The sequence below is a fragment of the Ascaphus truei genome, chromosome 18 (assembly GCF_040206685.1).
Source record: "Ascaphus truei isolate aAscTru1 chromosome 18, aAscTru1.hap1, whole genome shotgun sequence".
Taxonomy (NCBI): Eukaryota; Metazoa; Chordata; class Amphibia; order Anura; family Ascaphidae; genus Ascaphus; species Ascaphus truei.
In genome coordinates this window covers 1,843,260-1,867,435 of record NC_134500.1, presented here as the reverse complement: position 1 = coordinate 1,867,435, position 24,176 = coordinate 1,843,260, and the positions used below count along the sequence as shown (strand labels likewise).

The following is a 24,176-nucleotide window of genomic DNA, read 5'->3' as shown; positions in this document are numbered from 1 at the left end:
GCCTAATTGTGTGAGACGCACAATGACCTCGTACAATGCCCTCTGTCCCTTTAATCAAGTCCCCATGTACTTACGTTTGTGGCACATTTTCCCTATATAAGGTGACGCACATTTGCACGCGTAATCATTGTAAAGGTCCCTGCAGATGCCGCCGTTTTTACATGGATTTGTAGAACATTCACTCTTATCTAGAAAAAAAAATAAGAGTTCTGAAGTTGTAGTGATCTAAAAATAATTAGTGTTTCCTAGATAAATGTAGTTAATTTACAGAGCAGTAACTATGGTGAAGCACAACATAGCAGGAGATACATTACAATTAGCAACACAGCAAAAGCAAATGATCAAAGACACGGTAGTAGGTAATTAGCGTATTGATTATTGGTAAATAGAACTAACACGCCTATTACGGAAACATTGCTACATTAGGTAGTGGAGTTTAGGGACATGTATAATATTTTATGTTTACAAATTGAATGTTTGCAAGAGTTAAAATATACTCATATTTAACCGATGGAATCATTCTTCCTTGATACCTATATTTTTCCAGTCTTGTAAGGGCCATGTCTACTGAACATGCTCCACACTATCATTGTAGGCACCTTACACCAGTGCTTTCCACACATGCTGAACTAAGCTCCCTCCCAAAACCAATGGCTTTGGCTTGGGACTCTAAGTCTGTGTTTCGTGACAAAAAGAATGACGTAAATGAGTTGGGTTTGGAACCACAGAACATCCCGTTTAAAAAAAAGGGTTCCGTTAGTGGAATTGAATTTCTTGGTTCCCTTTGATCTGCTGCGCTCCATATCCACGGGCTCCCGACAGGCCTAGTACTACTCCCTCATCTGTGACCAGCCTCCTCACGTCAGGGCGGCCTGGCACAGTGCACAGCACCGAGGGATCGTCGGATGAGCCGCATCAGAGGGTCCATAGCTGGCCCTACAGATTGCCACGAGATGGTATGCAGTGTCCATGATAGGGACGCGGATTACCCAGGGAGGGAGAGCAACACAAGGCTCGACAGGGTCCTAAAGAGATGAGGCTCTACCAAGGCAGCCCAGAAGAGGGCCCTATTAGGTAACATAGGGGACCAAGCCTCCCTAGTAGGCTGAGATAGGGGCAGCCAGGAAAGTATTAAACAGAACAAGGAAGAATGCAGTTATGTCTCTACCAATTTCCCCGTGTATAAGGATGTAACTAATAAAGATGCTGTTGAATGAATAAAGTTCCTTGCGTCCATCATTACTATATCACTGCCCAGCCTGCACATGGATCCAGCACCCTAACAAGGTACCCAGCCGCACCTGGAGAGCCAATGTAAGAGACATTGGTGTAAAGACGGGCAGAGAGGGTTACAGAATCACTGCGACATTCCTGGGATGGAAGTGCAGGAATCCAGCAAACTGCTTCCTTATTCTCTGGCTCTTTCCTGTAGTCTCAAGTGGAAGGTTTGAGTCATAGATTGTGTACAAAGCGCTTTGTCCTCTCATGGTCCTCAGCACACACTGAAATCATTTCACAGAGAAACCTCAGACTTCCGTTTGTTTAAGAAACTGTTTTTGTAATGTGACCCTCCCTGCCTGGCTCCTGGGGAGGTTACAGCAGTGTCGGTGTTTGGCTGAGTCCATAGTGACTTCAGCCGTGCGGAGGCGCGCTGAGGCAAAGCGTGTTCGCGCGCCGTCCGGGGGCGTGTCGGGGGGCGGGCCAGTGACGTCACGGTGCTGGTTCGCCCTCATTGGGCAAACCGCTCACGTGACCGGCCCTGCGCTCCCATCAGCGCTGAAACTAAAATGTTCTTGTCGGCTACGCTTCCGAACGCCTGCGGAAGCGTGCGCAAGCCCCTGCTACAGCCGCTCTCATTGCGGCTGCAGGGGCTCACTGCCAAGCGTGAGCGCAGCTCAGCACCTAAGCGCTGACCATGCCCGCGGCCTAAGGCTGCTCAGGGTGCATTACCTTATTCAGGGTGCGGGATCCGTGCAGGCTGGGTGCTGGAACACAATATTGGGCGCCTGGAACTTTATTCAAACAGCAGCTTTATTATCCTGTAGGCAGTGTCACATTTAATATGCATAAGGCATCTTGTACTTCCAGTGAAGTGTCCTTGGCCTATGCTGTGTGCGGCGTCCCTAGCTGCCCCAATCTCGGCCCGGTAGGGAGGTGCTGAGGCTTTATATTTACTAGACTACTTAGAGACCCCCTGCTCGGTAGCGCTGGTAGCGCTCCATATCCACGGGGCCACTGACAGGCCTAGTACTATTCCCTCTGTGAGCCTCCTCATTTCAAGATGACCTGCCACTGCATGGCCTTCTAGAGCCAGCGAGGAACCCGCCAGTGAGGGACCCGTCAGTGGGGGCTGCGACCGAGCTCCCTCTGGACATAGTCTGTCTCTCGGGATATCGGGGGAGTAATGCCAGACCATACTGGTGGGACTCTAGATAAATAGGGTACTGTCCCTAACTGAGAACAATAAAGGGGATGGGGATCCTATCCTATACCTAGGGGCTTACTTAACTATTCACATTGAGATCCCTCCTCCAACTCCTCCTGGGATCGGCCTTCCAGAAGCTTACCCCTTCTATTTATAGCCTAGTATGATGTCACTGTCTCCGGGCAGAATGGGGCGGGGCTTAACTTCTGCTGAATCACCCAAGCTCCATGTGGTAGGGAAGGGGCGTTACTCTGTGTGAACCGACCCATCAAATCCCTAAAGGCCCCAGTAATCCCAAAGAGGGGTTAAATTTATTATTATACTTAACTGGAGCTTGTTGCAGAGGAGTAAAGTAATAAGAGGACGGAATGTGCTTGGTTTTGGTGCTGTTTATACAACTCGTTAACATAAATAACGGTTCCTAGTGATATTAAGTGTTTTTTTTTATATTACAGGCCTCACATAATTAATGTAGACCCATAATAAAAAGGTTATCCTTTTGTTTTCCCCAATTGCATTACAAAATTATACTAAACACATAATGAGAAAATATGCAACTTGTGTGTAAAAATGTCCAACTTTTATTATCGTACCAGGGACATATTCTGTACACTCTCACGGCCGTCTCTTCTCCTACCTCCTAGGCCCCCATCTGCATCTCTTCTCCTACCTCCTAGGCCCCCATCTGCATCTCTTCTCCTACCTCCTAGGCCCCCATCTGCATCTCTTCTACCTCCTAGGCTCCCATCTGCATCTCTTCTCCTACTTCCTAGGCCCCAATCTGCATCTCTTCTCCTACCTCCTAGGCCCCCATCTGCATCTCTTCTCCTACCTCCTAGGCCCCCATCTGCATCTCTTCTCCTACCTCCTAGGCCCCCATCTGCATCTCTTCTCCTACCTCCTAGGCTTCCATCTGCATCTCTTCTCCTACCTCCTAGGCTCCCATCTGCATCTCTTCTCCTACCTCCTAGGCCTCCATCTGCATCTCTTCTCCTACCTCCTAGGCCCCCATCTGCACCTCTTCTCCTACCTCCTAGGCCCCCATCTGCATCTCTTCTCCTACCTCCTAGGCCCCCATCTGCATCTCTTCTCCTACCTCCTAGGCCCCCATCTGCATCTCTTCTCCTACCTCCTAGGCCCCCATCTGCATCTCTTCTCCTACCTCCTAGGCCCCTATCTGCATCTCTTCTTCCTATACCTCCTAGGCCCCCATCTGCATCTCTTCTCCTACCTCCTAGGCCCCCATCTGCATCTCTTCTCCTACCTCCTAGGCTCCCATCTGCATCTGCATCTCTTCTCCTACCTCCTAGGCTTCCATCTGCATCTCTTCTCCTACCTCCTAGGCTCCCATCTGCATCTCTTCTCCTACCTCCTAGGCTCCCATCTGCATCTCTTCTCCTACTTCCTAGGCCCCCATCTGCATCTCTTCTCCTACCTCCTAGGCCCCCATCTGCATCTCTTCTCCTACCTCCTTGGCTCCCATCTGCATCTCTTCTCCTACCTCCTGGGCCCCCATCTGCATCTCTTCTCCTACCTCCTACGCCCCCATCTGCATCTCTTCTCCTACCTCCTGGGCCCCCATCTGCATCTCTTCTCCTACCTCCTCGGCCCACATCTGCATCTCTTCTCCTACCTCCTAGGCTCCCATCTGCATCTCTTCTCCTACCTCCTAGGCCCCCATCTGCATCTCTTCTCCTACCTCCTAGGCCCACATCTGCATCTCTTCTCCTACCTCCTAGGCTCCCATCTGCATCTCTTCTCCTACCTCCTAGGCTCCCATCTGCATCTCTTGTACTACCTCCTAGGCCCCCATCTGCATCTCTTCTCCTACCTCCTAGGCTCCCATCTGCCTCTCTTCTCCTACCTCCTAGGCCCCCATCTGCATCTCTTCTCCTACCTCCTGGGCCCCCATCTGCATCTCTTCTCCTACCTCCTAGGCCCACATCTGCATCTCTTCTCCTACCTCCTAGGCTCCCATCTGCATCTCTTCTCCTACCTCCTAGGCCCCCATCTGCATCTCTTCTCCTACCCCCTAGGCCCCCATCTGCATCTCTTCTCCTACCTCCTAGGCCCCCATCTGCATCTCTTCTCCTACCTCCTAGGCTCCCATCTGCATCTCTTGTACTACCTCCTAGGCCCCCATCTGCATCTCTTCTCCTACCTCCTAAGCTCCCATCTGCCTCTCTTCTCCTACCTCCTAGGCCCCCATCTGCATCTCTTCTCCTACCTCCTAGGCCCCCATCTGCATCTCTTCTCCTACCTCCTAGGCTCCCATCTGCATCTCTTCTCCTACCTCCTAGGCCCCCATCTGCATCTCTTCTCCTACCTCCTAGGCCCCCATCTGCATCTCTTCTCCTACCTCCTAGGCTCCCATCTGCATCTCTTGTACTACCTCCTAGGCCCCCATCTGCATCTCTTCTCCTACCTCCTAGGCCCCCATCTGCATCTCTTCTCCTACCTCCTAGGCCCCCATCTGCATCTCTTCTCCTACCTCCTAGGCCCCCATCTGCCTCTCTTCTCCTACCTCCTAGGCCCCCATCTGCATCTCTTCTCCTACCTCCTAGGCCCCCATCTGCATCTCTTCTCCTACCTCCTAGGCCCCCATCTACATCTCTTCTCCTACCTCCTAGGCCCCCATCTGCATCTATTCTCCTACCTCCTAGGCCCCCATCTGCATCTCTTCTCCTACCTCCTAGGCCCCCATCTGCCTCTCTTCTCCTACCTCCTAGGCCCCCATCTACATCTCTTCTCCTACCTCCTAGGTCCCCATCTGCATCTCTGTTGACCAATACTATTTTGGCATAAGGAAGCTGTGCCTAACAGATGTACCGTGCACTACAACTGCCTGCCACATATTACACGTGATGCATTTGCACCACAAAGCCCTGCGGCCGCAAGTTACTTCCCAGCAACCACTTAATATCTCCTATATTGGTTGGAGACACTGGCAGTTCAATCACCACTAGAAATCTATAGTAGCTGCCTTGGTCACAAAGAAAACTGGATTGTTACAAAGCTTTTCTTGCACAGGACTTCTCAAGACCTCATCGGTCACATGTTTAGAATTACTCAACATAATCTGTTCCACAATGTAAGCTGGCAAAGAATGCAACAAATAATTATTATTTAGGGCTGTTTTGAACCAGCAAAAGAGTAATAATGATTATATACCCTGAAAATACGTAAGTACAACTACGTATAAGGACTTTGGATCTACTAAAGGGGCTGCCTATTATAAAACGAAACCTCCCCTATCATCCCCCCAAAGACCCAGAACCCATTAATGACCGCTCTAGTTTTGTGAGGAAACAGTCACAACCCAATCATAACAAACAGAACAGGACAGGCTTTGCCAGGCTAAGCTGCAAAAACCAAGTCCATATATACCATGACTCCCTCCGGAACCTCCACCAGCCAAGTCAATCATATGAACCCAGCCAGAGAAGGCTGCCCTTCAAGCCAACCACACTCCCCACCTTCTATTTATAGGACAATACGCAAAACCAACATTAATTGGACACCGCGGAGCCATGATGATGGGACCATGCAGGAGGAGAAGCTGCTGGAGAAGGTAGGACAGTTACAGCCGCCCCCCGCGCTGTCCCCCGGCAATCAGTTTCATTATAGTGGGGGAGAGTGCAGGGGCTTTTAACCACGGGGCTCGGCGCAGTGACACCGACATCACGCCGGGCGCAAGGTTACTATCTCCTGTTCACACACATCTGTCCTTCTGCAGCAGGGCAAGTAAACAGCTGTGAGTGGAGTGCTGCTGGTATATACTGTACCATTTAATGTTACAAACATATGTACAGACGCGCACGCGCACGCAAAATTATTATACCAACATAATGAGCAAAAAGAGGGAGGGAGGGGGAGGTGCTGCTAGAGAAAGGGGAAGCCCTCTCCCCACCCTTAGAGAACTAGAGAGAGTGCAGAAACCAAATTAATAAAGGGACTGGATAATCTGAATTATGAGGAAAGGCTAGTGAAATTAGATTTGTTTACATTAGAAAAGAGGCTTCAAAAAGAGTTTAAGAGGGGATATGATAACTATATACAAATATATTTGGGGAAAGTACAGGGAGCTTTCAAAAGAACTATTCATCCCACGGGCAGTACAAAGGGCACAGGGTCATCCCTTAAGGTTGGAGGATAGGAGATTTTACCAGCAACAAAGGAAAGGGTTCTTTACAGTAAGGGCAGTTACAGTGTGGGACTAATTACCCATGGAGACTATGATGGCAGATACAATAGATATGTTAAAAAAAAAAAAGTTTGACATCTTTTTAGAAAGGAAAGGTATACAGGGATATACCAAATAAGTAAACATGGGGAGAATGTTGATCCAGGGAGTAATCAAAAGGAATTTTTATTTCTCCTTATGAGATATCATTAGATAATGTGTCACTGGGGTTTTTTGTTTGCCTTCCTCTGGATCAATATAGTGTAAGTACGGATATAGGATAAAGTATCTGTCATCTAAATTTAGACAAGAAAAATATAGTGATCTAAGCGCTAAAACTTAATTACTACTTAGTGATAATTAGTGACAAACCTATATATACAGGCCAGGCTGCCTAGTAAAAAATCTGACTAGTACATTATGTAGTAATTTATGTCATCTAAATTTAGAATAGGTTGAACTTCATGGACGTAAAGTGTATGTCTTTTTTCAAGCTCATCTACTATGTAATATTTAACTACTATGTAACTACATAACTATATATGTAACTGTGTAACTATGTAACTATATATGTAACTGTGTAACTATGTAACTATATATGTAACTGTGTAACTACGTAACTATATATGTAACTGTGTAACTATGTAACTATATATGTAACTGTGTAACTATATATGTAACTGTGTAACTATGTAACTATATATGTAACTGTGTAACTATGTAACTATATATGTAACTGTGTAACTATGTAACTATATATATGTAACTGTGTAACTATGTAACTATATATGTAACTGTGTAACTATGTAACTATATATGTAACTGTGTAACTATGTAACTATATGTACCTGTGTAACTATATATGTAACTGTGTAACTATGTAACTATATATGTAACTGTGTAACTGTGTAACTATATATGTAACTGTGTAACTATGTAACTATATGTAACTGTGTAACTGTGTAACTATATATGTAACTGTGTAACTATGTAACTATATATGTAACTGTGTAAGTATGTAACTATATATGTAACTGTGTAACTATGTAACTGTGTAACTATGTAACTATATATGTAACTGTGTAACTACGTAACTATATATGTAACTGTGTAACTATGTAACTATATATGTAAGTGTGTAACTATGTAACTATATATGTAACTGTGTAACTATGTAACTGTATATGTAACTGTGTAACTATGTAACTTTATGTACCTGTGTAACTATATATGTAACTGTGTAACTATGTAACTATATATGTAACTGTGTAACTATGTAACTATATGTAACTGTGTAACTATATATGTAACTGTGTAACTATGTAACTATATGCAACTGTGTAACTATATATGTAACTGTGTAACTATGTAACTATATATGTAACTGTGTAACTATGTAACTATATATGTAACTGTGTAACTATGTAACTATATATGTAACTGTGTAACTATGTAACTATATATGTAACTGTGTAACTATGTAACTATATGTACCTGTGTAACTATATATGTAACTGTGTAACTATGTAACTATATATGTAACTGTGTAACTGTGTAACTGTGTAACTATATATGTAACTGTGTAACTATGTAACTATATGTAACTGTGTAACTGTGTAACTATATATGTAACTGTGTAACTATATATGTAACTGTGTAAGTATGTAACTATATATGTAACTGTGTAACTATGTAACTGTGTAACTATGTAACTATATATGTAACTGTGTAACTACGTAACTATATATGTAACTGTGTAACTATGTAACTATATATGTAAGTGTGTAACTATGTAACTATATATGTAACTGTGTAACTATGTAACTGTATATGTAACTGTGTAACTATGTAACTATATGTACCTGTGTAACTATATATGTAACTGTGTAACTATGTAACTATATATGTAACTGTGTAACTATGTAACTATATGTAACTGTGTAACTATATATGTAACTGTGTAACTATGTAACTATATGTAACTGTGTAACTATATATGTAACTGTGTAACTATGTAACTATATATGTAACTGTGTAACTATGTAACTATATATGTAACTGTGTAACTATATATGTAACTGTGTAACTATATATGTAACTGTGTAACTATATATGTAACTGTGTAACTATGTAACTATATATGTAACTGTGTAACTATGTAACTATATATGTAACTGTGTAACTATATATGTAACTGTGTAACTATATATGTAACTGTGTAACTATATATGTAACTGTGTAACTATGTAACTATATATGTAACTGTGTAACTATGTAACTATATGTAACTGTGTAACTATATATGTAACTGTGTAACTATGTAACTATATATGTAACTGTGTAACTATGTAACTATATATGTAACTGTGTAACTATGTAACTATATATGTAACTGTGTAACTATGTAACTATATATGTAACTGTGTAACTATGTAACTATATATGTAACTGTGTAACTATGTAAGTTGAATCACAACACTTTGGAATAGAACTCACTAAGTAGCTGACTATTTGAGGCTTTGAAAACTTGAGCAACCATTAAATCAGTGATTCTCAACCAGTGATCCGTGGAGCGGTCCCCGGGGTTCCGCCGAGTCGCCCGCACTCACTGTGCGGCCCGCGATGACTTTCCTGGCTCTCCCCCTCGCACTCCCCCTCCCCCTGAGCCCGCTCTCAGGACTGCAGCAGCGCGCTCTAGCAGTGCGGCACTTCCAGTGCCTGCTGTTAGCTAGAGCGCGTGCGTGCAGTCCTGCCTGCTCTGCTGTGAGCTCGCCGCCGCCCCTTGCCAGCCGCCGCCCCTTGCCAGCCGCCGCATCATCTTGTCCGCCGCCTCCTCCTGCCCGCCGCCACAGGAGGTAGGCATATGGGGGAGGGAGATGTGAGATCCAGGGTGATTTGAGATGCAGGGGGTGGGGGGTATATGAGGAGGAAGGTGGTGAGGGGTGCTGAGGGCGGGTATATGATGATGAGGGGTGCTGGGGATGGGTATATAATGATGAGGGGTGCTGGGGATGGGTATATAATGATGAGGGGTGCTGGGGATGGGTATATGATGATGATGAGGGGTGCTGGGGGAGGCCTTTTTAATATGTATTGGGGGTGAGGATCTTTTTAATACGTATTGGAGGGGTGAGGGTCTTTTTAATATGTATTGGAGGGGTGGGAGTTTTTTTTAATATGTATTGAGGCAGTGGGGGTCTTTTTAAAATGTATTGGGGCGGGGGTCTTTTTAAAATGTATTGGGGCGGGGTCTTTTTAAAATGTATTGGGGCGGGGGTCTTTTTAAAATGTATTGGGGCGGGGGTCTTTTTAAAATGTATTGGGGCGGGGGTCTTTTTAAAATGTATTGGCGGGGCATTTTTTATATATATTGGTGGGAGCATTTTTTATATGTACTGTCGGGGGCGGGGTATTTTTATGTATGTCGGGGTGGGGTTATATGTATTTAGGGGGTGGGGTTTTTTGGTATGTATTTTGTGGGGGGGATTGAGTGAGAGTGGAGTAATTGACGGAAGGTAGGGGCGAGTGAGAGGAGAGAGGGGGAGGGAGTGAGGAAAAGAGGGAGTAAGAGTGCAACGCAGGGGAGAAATACATGTGAGGCGGGAGGGGGGAGAGTGAGTAAGACAGAGGGTAGAGAAATAGATGGGTAGTGGGTGGGAAATAGAGGGGGCTCGTGAAATGTGAAATGAACCTGTGTCAGACAGATAGGGGTTCCCCCAGATTTTAGGAAATACTTCAAGGGTTCCTCCAAACAAAAAAGGTTGGGAATCACTGCACTAAATGATGCTTTCCCTCATAAACCTGCTTATAATCACTTTCATAGTCATCTCCGTGTCTCATTCATTTTCTTTACACAGACATACACCTGACCTAGTGACACCAAAATCTGGGGCGTTACCATTAACAAAAACAGTTACCTTTAAAAAGCTTTTGCATAAAAACAATTACACTTCCAAAGAAAGAGGCAAATACTCAAGTATCTAAAACATGTGAAGATATCATTTTCCCCCAGGCTTAGCTGCACTTTTAAGGGTGTCGCCCGGAGGAAATGTGACACTGGCCTCAGTGCCGGCTTGTATATATTCCAGGAAAGCCTTTTGTTGGGAGTCGTGCAGACAACACAGCTTTTCCGCGTGGTGGGGAGGGGGGGGTGGTGCGGAGGGGGGAGGCGGGGTGGTGGAGAGGGGTGATGGGGTGGTGGGGGGGAGTGGGGGTTACCCTAGGTGGGAAGTAGAAAGTTTTTTTCGTAGCCGAACCGCATTAATTTCAGCTTTGGGTACCCCCTTCTTCCAGGGGATACACCTCTGAATTAGCAGCCTCGACTGGACATGCATTATGGCTATTTAAAGGGCCCACGTCCCAATGAGAAGCCGCGACCTCATCTCTCGCTGGACCAGTCCAAACTGTCATTTTTTAAATGTTTTATTATTATTATTTTGTCGCCTTTAATATGTGCATCAATACAATCCACACAATGATAAGTATTTAGCTAAATTGCCGATCGATCCGTTCTCCTGTGATCGATCAGCGAAGATTGTGCTCAGGGGTTTACTAAATGGCTGTCAGTGCAGTAGAAGAGTACCCAAGTTATAACGTTCTGTGGGGAAGATCATGTGACCGGGCAGTCACTAGATACAATTGGTGCACTGCTAGAGACAGGGCAAGGCTCACTCCAACCCTCCCTAACGCCCATGGACTCCCCTACCCTCACCCCTTCCTAAAGTCTCGCCAAAACACTCCAAAGTCACCCACCTCAACGATCCAATTTTCCTCCACTGTCAGACCCATCACCCAAGCAAGCTCTCAGCGCACGAAGCCAGAGTCCGACCATCATGTTCCACCCGTCCCCACCACCATGACATCTTAACAATTACTCTATAATCTAATCTATATGTAACCACACCCATGTTTTACTAACTAATGTACAGCACGCTGGATAAGGGCGCTATATACTGTAAATGTTGTTATAAATAAATACATGAAGAAAGGGGACCCCACTTCTCACAGCCATTCCATAAATGATTTAAAAATACAAATCCTCAAAATGAATGTTTAAAAGCATCAAGAACGGAAAACATTTCAACTCAAAATGTTCATTTTTGACAAAAAAGAAAAGGGGAGGACTTAGTGCAAAAATAGTACAAAAAAGATAGTGTAACCCCTCCAACCTCCCCCCCCCCCCCACACACACAAAAAAACAGAATTGTTTGTAATGTTTCTCCACGCCTCTGTTTAGTTTACAATGTAACCCCTTCTCCACTTCACACTGCGGGTGGATTGTCCTGTATACTCTCTACTCTCTACATTTCCCACTATCCCTTTCATCCATGTATTGCCCGGTCTGTTTATTTACTATTCCCTCTGCCAGTCCTGTTCTACCTTATCTCCCTCTGCCAGTCCTGTTCTACCTTATCTCCCCTGCCAGTCCTGCTCTACCTTATCTCCCTCTGCCAGTCCTGCTCTACCTTATCTCCCTCTGCCAGTCCTGTTCTACCTTATCTCCCCCTGCCAGTGCTGCTCTACCTTATCTCCCTCTGGCAGTCCTGTTCTACCTTATCTCCCCTGCCAGTCCGGCTCTACCTTATCTCCCCCTGCCAGTCCTGTTCTACCTTATCTCCCTCTGCCAGTCCTGTTCTACCTTATATCCCCCTGCCAGTCCTGCTCTACCTTATCTCCCCCTGCCAGTCCTGCTCTACCTTATCTCCCTCTGCCAGTCCTGTTCTACCTTATCTCCCCCTGCCAGTCCTGTTCTACCTTATCTCCCCTGCCAGTCCTGCTCTACCTTATCTCCCCCTGCCAGTCCTGCTCTACCTTATCTCCCTCTGCCAGACCTGCTCTACCTTATCTCCCTCTGCCAGTCCTGTTCTACCTTATCTCCCCCTGCCAGTCCTGCTCTACCTTATCTCCCTCTGCCAGTCCTGCTCTACCTTATCTCCCTCTGCCAGACCTGCTCTACCTTATCTCCCTCTGCCAGTCCTGCTCTACCTTATCTCCATCTGCCAGTCCTGTTCTACCTTATCTCCCTCTGCCAGTCCTGTTCTACCTTATCTCCCTCTGCCAGTCATGTTCTACCTTATCTCCCTCTGCCAGTCCTGTTCTACCTTATCTTCCCCTGCCAGTCCTGCTCTACCTTATCTCCCTCTGCCAGTCCTGTTCTACCTTATCTCCCCCTGCCAGTCCTACCCTACCTTATCTCCCTCTGCCAGTCCTGCTCTACCTTATCTCCCTCTGCCAGTCCTGTTCTACCTTATCTCCCTCTGCCAGTCCTGTTCTACCTTATCTCCCTCTGCCAGTCCTGTTCTACCTTATCTACCTTAGATTGTTAACCTGGATTTTACGTCTGTGTTAAATTGGTAACATTTCTGTAAATCAGTGTCGCGAGTCCTGAGGATGAGAGATCTCTCGAAAGCTTGTCCTAAAATATCAATTGTTTGTCCAAATTAAAAAAGGTATCGCCTAATACTGAACTATTCATTTATTAATACCAAATATACATAAAAAATACACCATTCTATTTTAATGTAAATTGCATCAGTCAGGTATTTCACATACCATGCGTCGTGTGTATGAAGTCGCAGAACGGCATTTTATGAAGGTTTATACTATTATTAGAACAACATTTTTTTCAGATATGATCCTAATTCATCGGCTCGGTACAAAGACAGCAGATAAGAATTACTTGGCCATCTTGTCAGACCATTCTCACCAACGCATAATAAAAGCTGTGAGAGTCTTCTTCATACCATACAGTTATTGTCAGCAGTCTAAAAATAGCAACATTTGCAACTTTTGAGTTTAACTGAAGCACAGTTCTGCACTGTCAGTAAAAACATGGCTCTCATTTAAAGCTGCCGTTCAAGCAGCCGTTTAAAATAAAAAAATATATAAAATGTTTCCATTCAATATGTGCATCAATACATTGTGCACACTGACAAGTGACTAGCTAAGTTGCCGATCGATCTGTTCTCCTGTGATCGATCGGCAAAGATTCGGCTCGGGGGTTCACTAAATCACTGTCAGTGCTGCAGAAGAGTACCCAAGATGCAAAGTTGTGTGTGGAAGATCATGTGACCAGGCAGTCACTAGATACAATTGGTTGGCTGCTAGAGAGAGGACAATGAGGGTGTGCCACAGCCTGTCTCAGAAGAGGAAGGGGGATGTGACTTTGTAAATCGTTGCTATAGCAAATGCTACAAGTATTTTGTCATATTACAGAACTGGTTTATTAGAAACCACACATGTAGGATATCGCTTGGTCTGCAGCTTTAAAGGGCTTCACTTCTTCAACAAAATGCTTATTAAAAAATAACAACAAAAAGTAATGAATATAATAACTCAGCCCAAGTGGTTCCACCTTGATGAATGGACCCAAAATTAATTATCAAGATGATTAATATGAGACAATATAATATACAATTAATAATTGAGAGTAAAGTATTAATGATTGAAAATATGAGAGTAGTATGGATGAAGGGGTTAATACTCACTGTTTTGACAGTGGTTTCCATCATATCCTGGAGGGCACTTGCAAACATACTCAGCAAACGTGTCACCGCGGCGAGACTTGGAAAGTACTTTACATTCTGCATTGTTATTGCAGGGATTTGGGTGGCAGGGACCTAGCGAGTGAGAAGAAAATCCCAGCGGGTTACAAGCTCAGCGCAGTTTCTCCCTTCCACCGATTTACACATTTTAATCTGATGATTCATTTAACAGTTCCCTAAAGCTCCAGTTAAGTCAGCGGTGCGCAAACTGGGGGGCGCGAGACTGAGTGCGGGGGGCGCGGGGTTTACAGAGGCCCCGCGCGCTTCCCGAAGGCACTTAAATTAAGTGCTGGGGGAGCTGCAGGGCCTCTGCAAACCTAACTTTCATTGGCTTCGGCAGCTTCTCAAACGCGTCGCCATGGCAATGTGACATCATGACGCCGGAGCGGGGATGAGGGGAGGGCGGGGAGGTGAGGGTCCGGCCAGCAGGGGGGCGCAGGGAAAACAGTTTGCACCCCCTGAGTTAAGTAGTAGAGGCGCCAATTCTTTCCAACACAGGAGCTGTTTGCATGGTCCCCATTTACTTGCAACAGGAGGAGGAGAGAAATATAACTATTAACACTAGAACATTAAAATAAAATCAGTCTTCTGCTGGTCAGACTATTATCTAATCCTGGCAAATGGTAACCCTTACACTGGAGCGTCTCCAATGCCAATGAGGAGAAAATGGGCATGGTTGTTAGTAATAAACTAAAGCAGATTAACAAGGACTATATGTATAGAGAACCCAAGTATCAGCTCAGGAACAAAAAGTCAAAGATGAATATAGGAATATACTTGCATGAAAAACGGAGCATGGTTCAGGTTGAGAGGGGGTATTCATGTTCCCAGGAGAATAGGAGGAAACACTGCACGCAGATGGGGGATAACAGAATAAAGGCAGCTAGAACCCTCAGATGGGGTTACAATGAAGTCCTCTGTGAAAGTTCAAAATTTACATCTAATCCCCGTTTCACTCCTTGAAAAAGCGCCATAGTGGGCGTGAAACGCGTGGGAGGAGTTTCCCGTTTTTGTAAAATTGTATGTAGTCTCATAAACATTTTTTATTTTTCTTCTTGCTGGTGAGTTTTCCATTTTTAAGGAGCCTCCGCCTCATCGATTCACCCAAACAATGCCCACTCAAAGAACTCGAAAATGCCTTTATTAAAAAAATGTTTTTAATGATTTCTTCATCTTTCACTCACCTTTCTCAGTCTCACTGCAATTAGTTCCAGTAAAACCGTCAGGGCAAAGGCAGTAGAAAGGGGAGTTATTCACGTTGCTGAGACAGGTTCCTCCGTTAAGACATATGTTCTCTTCACAGAACTCACCTAAACCGAACAGCAAGAAGCAGCAGTTACTACAAAGCAAAGGCAGGAAATATACACTGAAAACTAATATACACACATACATGCATACACACATACACACACACACACACACACACACACATACACACATACACACATACACACACACATACATGCATACACACATACACATACACACATACATGCATACACACATACACACACACATACACACACACACACACACACACACACACACATACACACACATACACGCATACACACATACACACATACACATACATACATACATGCATACACACACACACATACATACACACATGTATGGCCAATCTGCCACCTGTGTTGGAATGTCAAGTTAGTGCGGCTGCAATATGCTTTGGTTACAGAGTTTTTGTTCACGGTTTGCAGCCAACCCACGCTCACATATTTTTGAGCTTTCAGGATAGTAACACAGAACCATTAATATCAATGTACACAATCCAACGACCGTGTGCCAGCTTGCTATGCTGTCAGTCTCTAGCTCAGGGGCAGCCAACTCTAGTCCTAAGGGTCCACCAACAGGTCAGATTTTGGATGTCCCTGCTTCAGCACAGGTGGCTCAGTTGTTGGCTGAGCCACTGATTGAGCCATGTGTGCAGAAGCAGAGATATCATGAAAACCTGCCCTGTTGGTGGCCCTTGAGGACTGGAGGTGGCTGCCCTGAGCTAGAGAATGGACAGGAAACACAATTGCTACGGAATGACCGTGAGCCTCCTAGATATAGATGTGAATGAAGGAAGCTTTGCAACTTTGTCTAGTAAATGCTTTATTGTGTATATCAGCAGCCGCTAACGCCATATAACAGCTGCACTGTTTATAAGACCTTGGGAGATTATCAAATAGCAGCAACTGTTATACAAAGTAACAAAGCAACACTGCAATCCATTCCAGGACCCAATCTCCCCCCAGAAGCCGGTAAGACTTTAACCAGGGATGACCTGGCAATGCGGACTGACCCCTCAATGCCACGACCGGCAATCATGCTTTACCAACGCCAGCTTAAACCATGCTTCAGAACACTGGTGCCGGCCATGGCAACGACTGACCAGAACCACGCCGCTCAGTCCAGCGGGGAGAGAGGTGCAGCGGTCTGGGACTATGTCTCTCTGCAGTTAGCTACCCGGGATGGGGGGGTGGGGGCGGAGTGTGTCACAGATACACACAAACAGCCGCTGAGAGGTGGCAGGAGGTTAAGTGCCCTTACAGCCCCCCTCTTTACTAAACTCTGGTGCCTACATTTTTTACCCCCCCCATTTTTTTAAAACTGATACAATGTTACTATCTTTCCCTCTGAGCATCTCATACGTCTTCTTTTTTTGATGATGTTCAAAATATGGGTTTCTTAATCTCTACATTGTGCGAGAAACCTTTGGACTGCACTGGGCGCTGGTGAGAGCTTCATTTTAACCTCCCGGGCACTTCATATTCCAAACGCTTATTTCTTCTGAACAAAGCATCATACTGCTGCTTTAAAATACAGCATTCAAAACAAGAAAGATTAAACATTTTAGTTCTACTTGTGAAAAGTACAGTGATAAACCAGATTATGTGCAATAAATGAAATGCTCCTCTAACAAAATATAAGTATATTGATTACAACGGTCATGTCAAATTAAGGGGCCTATGCAGAGAGCAGCGAATTTTAAAATTGGCGAATTTATTAAAAAGTAGCTTTTTTGGAGAGTTTTAATCTCCATATGCAGAAAAGTGCGAATTCTGCTATGTTTAACATGGATGCGTGTGGCGAGTTTAAATTGGCGAGATGCGCGCTTCAGAAATGTGTTAAAACAAATTTGCGCCTTTTTTTTTCCCTTTGCAATGGCCGCGAGCGGCAGTTTTTTTTGGCGAGGCAAAACGGAGACAATCGCGCCATTTTATTGGCGCGAACAGCCGCTAGATGCCGTTCGCGCCTCTCTGCATACGGATATTTTTAAAACTGGCGAGATTGAGGTTCTCGCCAGCCGCGAGGCGAGTTTTACAAATAGAAATGAAAAATTGGCGCGTTTTTCGGAACTCGCCATTTTCTGCTGCTTTCTGCGCGATTTTCTCCAAAAAATGGCGAATTTCGAAATAGCGCTGCTCTCTGCATAGGCCCCTAAGGGTTTATATATGCAACGTATAAAGAAATGCCATTCCTTTGCTGCTTGCTTCAGGGGCCGCACTGCCGTTCTTTTGTTTATTGTCGTGTTGGTTTTGGGCTAAAGAACAAATTGAAGTTCTTGGTTCTATCGCCATTTGCTTCGGAAGCGTCGCGGACTCGTTCAGCACGTACGCCGGAGTTAAAAATAGTTTATCCGGAAAAAAAGGTTAGATACAAATCAAGATATTATTAATGTGCTATTTTAGAAAAAGGACGCAACCTGAATATGTGTCCAGCCAACCCCAATTTAAAGAGGCTTAACCTGCCTCCTCCGCTCCCAGCAAAGCTTGCCACATCCTTGTTTGACCACTTCCTATTGTATTTATTCGCATAGAAGCCAAATCCCGGCAGGAGTTGGACACGTGGGAACTGCAGGGCAAAGCTAGATGAGCAATCCCAAATCATCCCGTGCAGACCATGTGCTCTGGTAAATTCTCACACAACCCTCAATAAACGGTCACATAAAATAGGTGAGATTTCAAACCCTGGAGCTCATGTTTTTCATAAAAACAGAGGGAGATTATTAGTGTTTTACAATGAATTCCTGGTAAAAAAAAAAAACAAACAACATTTAAAAAAGTCTAAAATCAGTTAGAAGATAAAACCACAGAGATTTGGTGCAGATGAATACAGAACTTCACTCCTTCCACTCGCGCTCCTCCGGTCACTTGGATATATACGAAGCTCAATTGAAATTGGAGATGTTTAAGAGTAAGTCAATGTTAATATCCAGGACCGTTTCACAGCTTGGTAGTATCGCATTGTTCACACATTTATCCCCTTGTTTAGGCTGCGGTCTTCTCCTGACACTACAATAATATAGGCTTACAACATTGAGAAATCTTTGCACTGTTACCCTCTCTTTGCCTTAGAAATGTGTATCTCTTTCCTCATCGGTTTCTCTTTTGCATTATTGAAGATAGGAAGGATTTCAAATCCTGAACCAGAGACGCAATATTGTCTCTACACACATATATTTGCTTGGTATACACTTAGTTAACAAAAATTAGCTGATGCACTGCAGCCCAAGGCTAAATAGATAAGAACAGAGTCTAAATGAAGAATAGGAAGACATACATCACAAGTTGGAAGACAAGCAGGAGAACACCATGTTAGAAAAACAGACCAGGCCAAGCACAGTGCAAGTACAGGGCATATTCATTAAAATATAATGAGGATGGATAACAGAATCAGAGAATATGTTATCGTTGAAATATTTCACATATTGAAAGGGCAGCTGCAATTGACAAAAAACAAAAACATAAATGGGGATCCGGATTTCCTGAAATCTGATATGTGTGTGATCCAATGTGTACTGAATTCAGAATTACTTGGACCTTGTGCTGACTAATTCTCCATTCATAACTTGGTGATGTCTGCTGTAAACCCTGTAAAGAATGATGCCGAGATGCTGTGCTGTATATCTATCTCTGAATAAATACTGGAACAAAAGAATTCAATCCATGGACTTATGGACCAAGGTGACACACACTTTATGTTCAAGATAGAAAAAGACCTATCTTCAATAAGCAAGTCAAAAATACCCACTGGCCACTTGAAATGCCATTTTGAAGAGAAAACCCATAACTTTCCCAAAGGATCACCCTACACGGCGATGTGAACCTGTTCTACCTTTAATAGTCCAAGCCCTAAGGGTAGGTACAATCCGACCTCTGGTAAGTACGTAACAGGACGGAGCCATGGAGATCAGCCAGTCACATACTGGACCACTTTGCTATCCTCTGAGAAAAGAAGGATTGCATATGTGTGATATTTCCTGCTATGGAGTTCATTATTAAAAGCTATTACACTAAACAAACCCTGAGCTATAAAACAAAAATGACAAATGTTATGCAAGGTGTGACAGTCATATTCACTTTATTTCATATTTAATGTATGTTTCCAAGTGGCAATGAATAATAATAGTTTTTCTTATATAGCATCGACAACATGCACAGCGCTGTACATTGAATCTTTCAACCACAATGAGTCGCTGCCTTGAAAAACTTACAATCTCATTTGGGTGGGAGATTGTGACTTGGTAGTTGAAACTGATCACAGCAGTTTATCTGTATGAAAGAGTTCCAAATTACGCCTTCAGGCCCAAAAGTCTTTGACTAAAAGTGGCTAAACAAACGTAACAGCACGTGTACTTCCTTTATCTTATTTCTGTGAAGCAGTATGTGCCGGCTCTGAGATTACAATCTTGGGATTGAATAACCCTTTGAGCGGTTACAATGGGTACGACTGTGAAGCCCATGCAAAACTCTGGGATAACGCTACTATTAATAGAATACTAATTGAATTACAAGAGTAATACCATTGAAGCGTTTGTGGAATTTAGAAGATGTTAGCCATGATCAGTGGACCTGGGGGCAGTTTATAGTTGTTGCACACAATAGATTGTCAGATCGCAGGTGCATGTTAAGGCTGCGGCCCTGGTAACTCAGCTGCAACGCGCGCCCGCGAGATTGGCGGCGCGTGCAGCCGATTCCCTGGTCTGCAGAGAGCTGCAGGAAGAGAGACCGGGGGGGGCATGGCGGGGGAGTGACGGGGGCGTGGCCATGACGTCACCCGGCAGGTTCGCCCTCATTGGCTGAACCGCCTGGGGGGCGTGCCTAGCCGCTCGACGCGAGTCCTGTTCTCAATTCTATTGAGAGCAGGAGCAGCTCACGCCTCAGCGCTGCGGCCCCCCCTCGTAGCGGGCCCGGCGCCATTGAGGGGAGGGCTCTCATCCTGTAGTAGGCAGCGGGGTCAAGCCCTAAGGATAATTGTTCAGATGCAATTTTAGGAATACAGGTAGTCCTCGCTATCCAACGTTTCACTTTACAATGGTATATTTATTTATTTATTTATTTATTTATAAAATATTTTACCAGGAAGTAATACATTGAGAGTTACCTCTCGTTTTCAAGTATGTCCTGGGCACAGAGTTAAGACAAATAATACATGTTACAAGTACAGTTACATAATGAGCAGGGTATACATTATATACAAGACATTGCATGCACAGTTAAAGAAAATATATATTATGGGCGAATGAATCAGTTACAGACCAGGTTAAAATGTGAGACAGCCTTAGATTTGAAAGAACTTAAACTGGTGGTGGATGTGAGAGTCTCTGGTAGGTTGTTCCAGTTTTGGGGTGCACGGAAGGAGAAGGAGGAACGTCCGGATACTTTGTTGAGCCTTGGGACCATGAATAGTCTTTTGGAGTCTGATCTCAGGTGATAAGTGCTGCATGTGGTAGGGGTGAGGAGCTTGTTCAGGTAGCTGGGTAGCTTGCCCATGAAGAATTTAAAGGCAAGACAGGAAAGGTGAACTTTGCGCCTAGACTCTAGTGTTGACCAATCTAGTTCTTTGAGCATTTCGCAGTGATGTGTGTTGTAGTTGCATTGGAGAACAAAACGACAAATTGAATTGTAGAGGGTGTCAAGTTTGCTAAGGTGGGTTTGAGGAGCCGAGCCATATACTATGTCTCCATAGTCAATAATTGGCATTAGCATCTGCTGTGCGATACGTTTTCTGACCAGGAGACTTAGGGAGGATTTGTTCCTGTAAAGTACCCCTAGTTTGGCGTAGGTCTTGGTTGTCAGGGTATCAATGTACATCCCGAATGTTAAGTGGGAGTCAAACCATAAGCCCAGGTATTTAAAACTAGTGACAGGTGTTAGGGTGGTGTTAGCGTTGGTTCTAATCAGGAGCTCAGTCACTGGAAGCTTTACAAATTTAGTCTTGGTCCCAAATACCATTGTTACAGTCTTGTCAGTGTTTAAAAACAGTTTGTTTTGGGAAATCCAGTTTTCGAGTCTCAAAAAGTCAGACTGAAGTATGTGTTGAAGGTCAGAGAGGCTATGACTGTGTGCATATAGGATTGTGTCATCTGCATACATGTGTATTGAGGCTTCCTTACAAGCTGTGGGAAGATCATTAATGAACACTGAGAAGAGTAGGGGCCCCAGAACAGAGCCTTGCGGGACACCACAGGTGATATCCAGGGGGTTGGAGTTAGAGCCTGAGATGGACACATGTTGGGATCTTCCTGATAGGTAGGACTGAAACCAGTTTAAAGCATGCTTCCCTATTCCAGAGCTCTGGAGTTTATTAAACAGGATAGCATGATCAACTGTGTCAAAAGCCTTTGCAAAATCTAGGAATACTGCACCAGTGAGTTGTCCCCGTTCCATTCCGCACTGGATTTCATTGCAAACTTTTAGCAGGGTAGTTATGGTGGAGTGTTTGGGACGAAATCCAGATTGGAATTGGCTAGGGAATTTTGTCTTTGTGTAGAAATCGCTTAATTGGGAGTGGACACATTTTTCCATGACTTTGGATAGAATTGGATATCCAACGCAACCGTATGGTTCGTTTTTCGACGCCTGAATGCATTATCCAACGCTCACCGCCACTGATTAACATGGGACTCACTTTACAACGGTTTCACTATCCAACGCTGCTTCCAGAACGGATTCCGTTCGATAACCGAGGACTGCCTGCAATATTATAACCCTGCACATTATAAATAACATTTTGCTTTCTTATACAACTTAGAGAACTAAAAAAAGGTGTTGTACAGGAACAGGTCTTGAATAAGCAGCCTTCATGTTCCAGCTTGTCAGCTGCTCGTACAGCTCTGGCTGCTTCCAGCACGTCTCATTCTCCTCCATAATACAACGCCCATCAGCACCGCCCATCGGCACCATCTCATTCTCCTCCATAACACAACGCCCATCAGCACCATCTCATTCTCCTCCATAACACAACACCCATCAGCACCGCCCCATTCTCCTCCGTAATACAACGCCCATCAGCACCGCCCATCGGCACCGTCCCATTCTCCTCCATAACACAACGCCCATCAGCACCGTCCCATTGTCCTCCGTAACACAACGCCCATCAGCACCGCCCCATTCTCCTCCGTAACACAACGCCCATCAGCACCGCCCCATTCTCCTCCGTAACACAACGCCCATCAGCACCGCCCCATTCTCCTCCGTAACACAACGCCCATCAGCACCGCCCCATTGTCCTCCGTAACACAACACCCATTAGTTGTTAGGGAGGTTTGAACACAGAATGAACTAGAAATCCCCCCTGGTTTACACTTCACTGATATGAAAATACAGTTATAAATACATTATTTTCAAGCTACTCCATCTATGCTAAACATTGCCTTAAACCTTTCTCTAGCAAAGGGGCCAGACACATAATGTATAAAAGGATTTACCAGGAAGTAATTACATTGAGAGTTACCTCTCGTCTCCAAGTATGTCCTGGGAATAGATTGCATTAAATGAACAAAAGTGACATTATATTTACAGACATCTCATGGACAGTTAAAGGTTAATATATGCTTAGTGCTGGATGTAACAGTTACAGACAAGATTAAAATGTAGACAGCTCAAGTTCTGAAAGAACTTAAACAATATTGCTCAGTGAAAGGGTTAAATGGGACCCTGAATGCCGGGTAGGGTGGATGTATTGTAGCTAGCAGAGGTGAGTCCTTCCCATCATCCTCCACACAGCTTCCACTAAATATTCAGGTGGAATTGCTACAAAGTTTCTATTTAATAAACCAAACAAAAAAAGACAATGACACCCTATTGATTTAGACACAATTATATATAGCAAAGCAAATAATGAAAGTATTATAGTTTTGTAGTATAGCAGTACAGATTAGCACATAGAGTACTAAGTGAAACTGTCCAAAGAAAACAAGAACCAAGCTACAAACGCCCCAAACTGATCTTGGAACTTGTTGAACTATCGCTGCAATTTAACTACAGGTCTCTATTGTCACTTTTACCATTCACTCTGAACCCCTGAAATAGATACCTAATGGATGTTGGCACAGAAAGGGGTGTACTTATGTACAGTATTTATCATGCATGGACACAATGATGATAAACTGTTTGTACATAAAACACAATATAATGCATTTGGAAATCACCAACAAGACAATGATCAACATGGGAGACAGACTGATCTGATGAGGGACAGGAATCCGACAAATAGATGGAGCATGAACCCTGCTAGGTGACCCCCATCCCCAAAATAAGGTCACAAGATCTGCACTTACCTCCTGCAGCCACAATAAGGCAGAAACTAAGGAAAGTGACAATAAGGGAGTGGGTGACATTAGTCCCACTCATGGTCTTGCCCCTCATCTTCCTTGGTTCCTTTAACCCTTTCTCCTGCAGGTTTGTTTTTTCCTCCTGTTGGATTTTGGCTGCTCCGGAAAGATTTCACTGACTCACTCAGACTCTCCCCCAAAGGCTGAGCCTGCAGATTACAGGCACACATGTTCCAGCAGCTCAACCAATGGCACCCAGGGGGGAGGCAATCTCAGCCCTGCCACAGGGATTATCTGTTATTGCACAACACAGGCAGTTTCCAAGCAGCACACAGCACCCTGCTTTATCTGCTAATCTGTGTGTCCCCTTTAATTGCTAACTACTGTAGTTGTTAAAGCTCTCAGGACCAGAAAGGTCCTTTCTTCAGACCATTTTTACAAAATAAACTGAGAATATTT

The 24,176-nt window shown here is 44.4% G+C and overlaps 1 protein-coding gene across 3 annotated transcripts in view; it reads right to left on the bottom strand.

Annotated features, from left to right (window-relative positions):
• MFGE8 (milk fat globule EGF and factor V/VIII domain containing) overlaps window positions 1-23,926 on the bottom strand; it is a 42,077-nt gene extending 18,151 nt beyond the window's left edge. For 2 of the 3 annotated variants that reach the window (XM_075575181.1, XM_075575182.1), the window contains exons 1-4: window positions 23,724-23,926; window positions 15,337-15,462; window positions 14,096-14,227; window positions 75-188 (exon numbers count right to left, since the gene is read on the bottom strand). In XM_075575181.1, coding sequence (XP_075431296.1) covers window positions 75-188; window positions 14,096-14,227; window positions 15,337-15,462; window positions 23,724-23,811 — 460 coding nt within the window. In that variant the 5' untranslated portion in view covers window positions 23,812-23,926. Of the gene's footprint in view, window positions 1-74; window positions 189-14,095; window positions 14,228-14,933; window positions 15,001-15,336; window positions 15,463-23,723 lie in introns of those variants that run through there. The other variant, XM_075575183.1, reaches the window with a different exon arrangement.
• Between the last annotated feature and the right edge of the window lie 250 nt (window positions 23,927-24,176).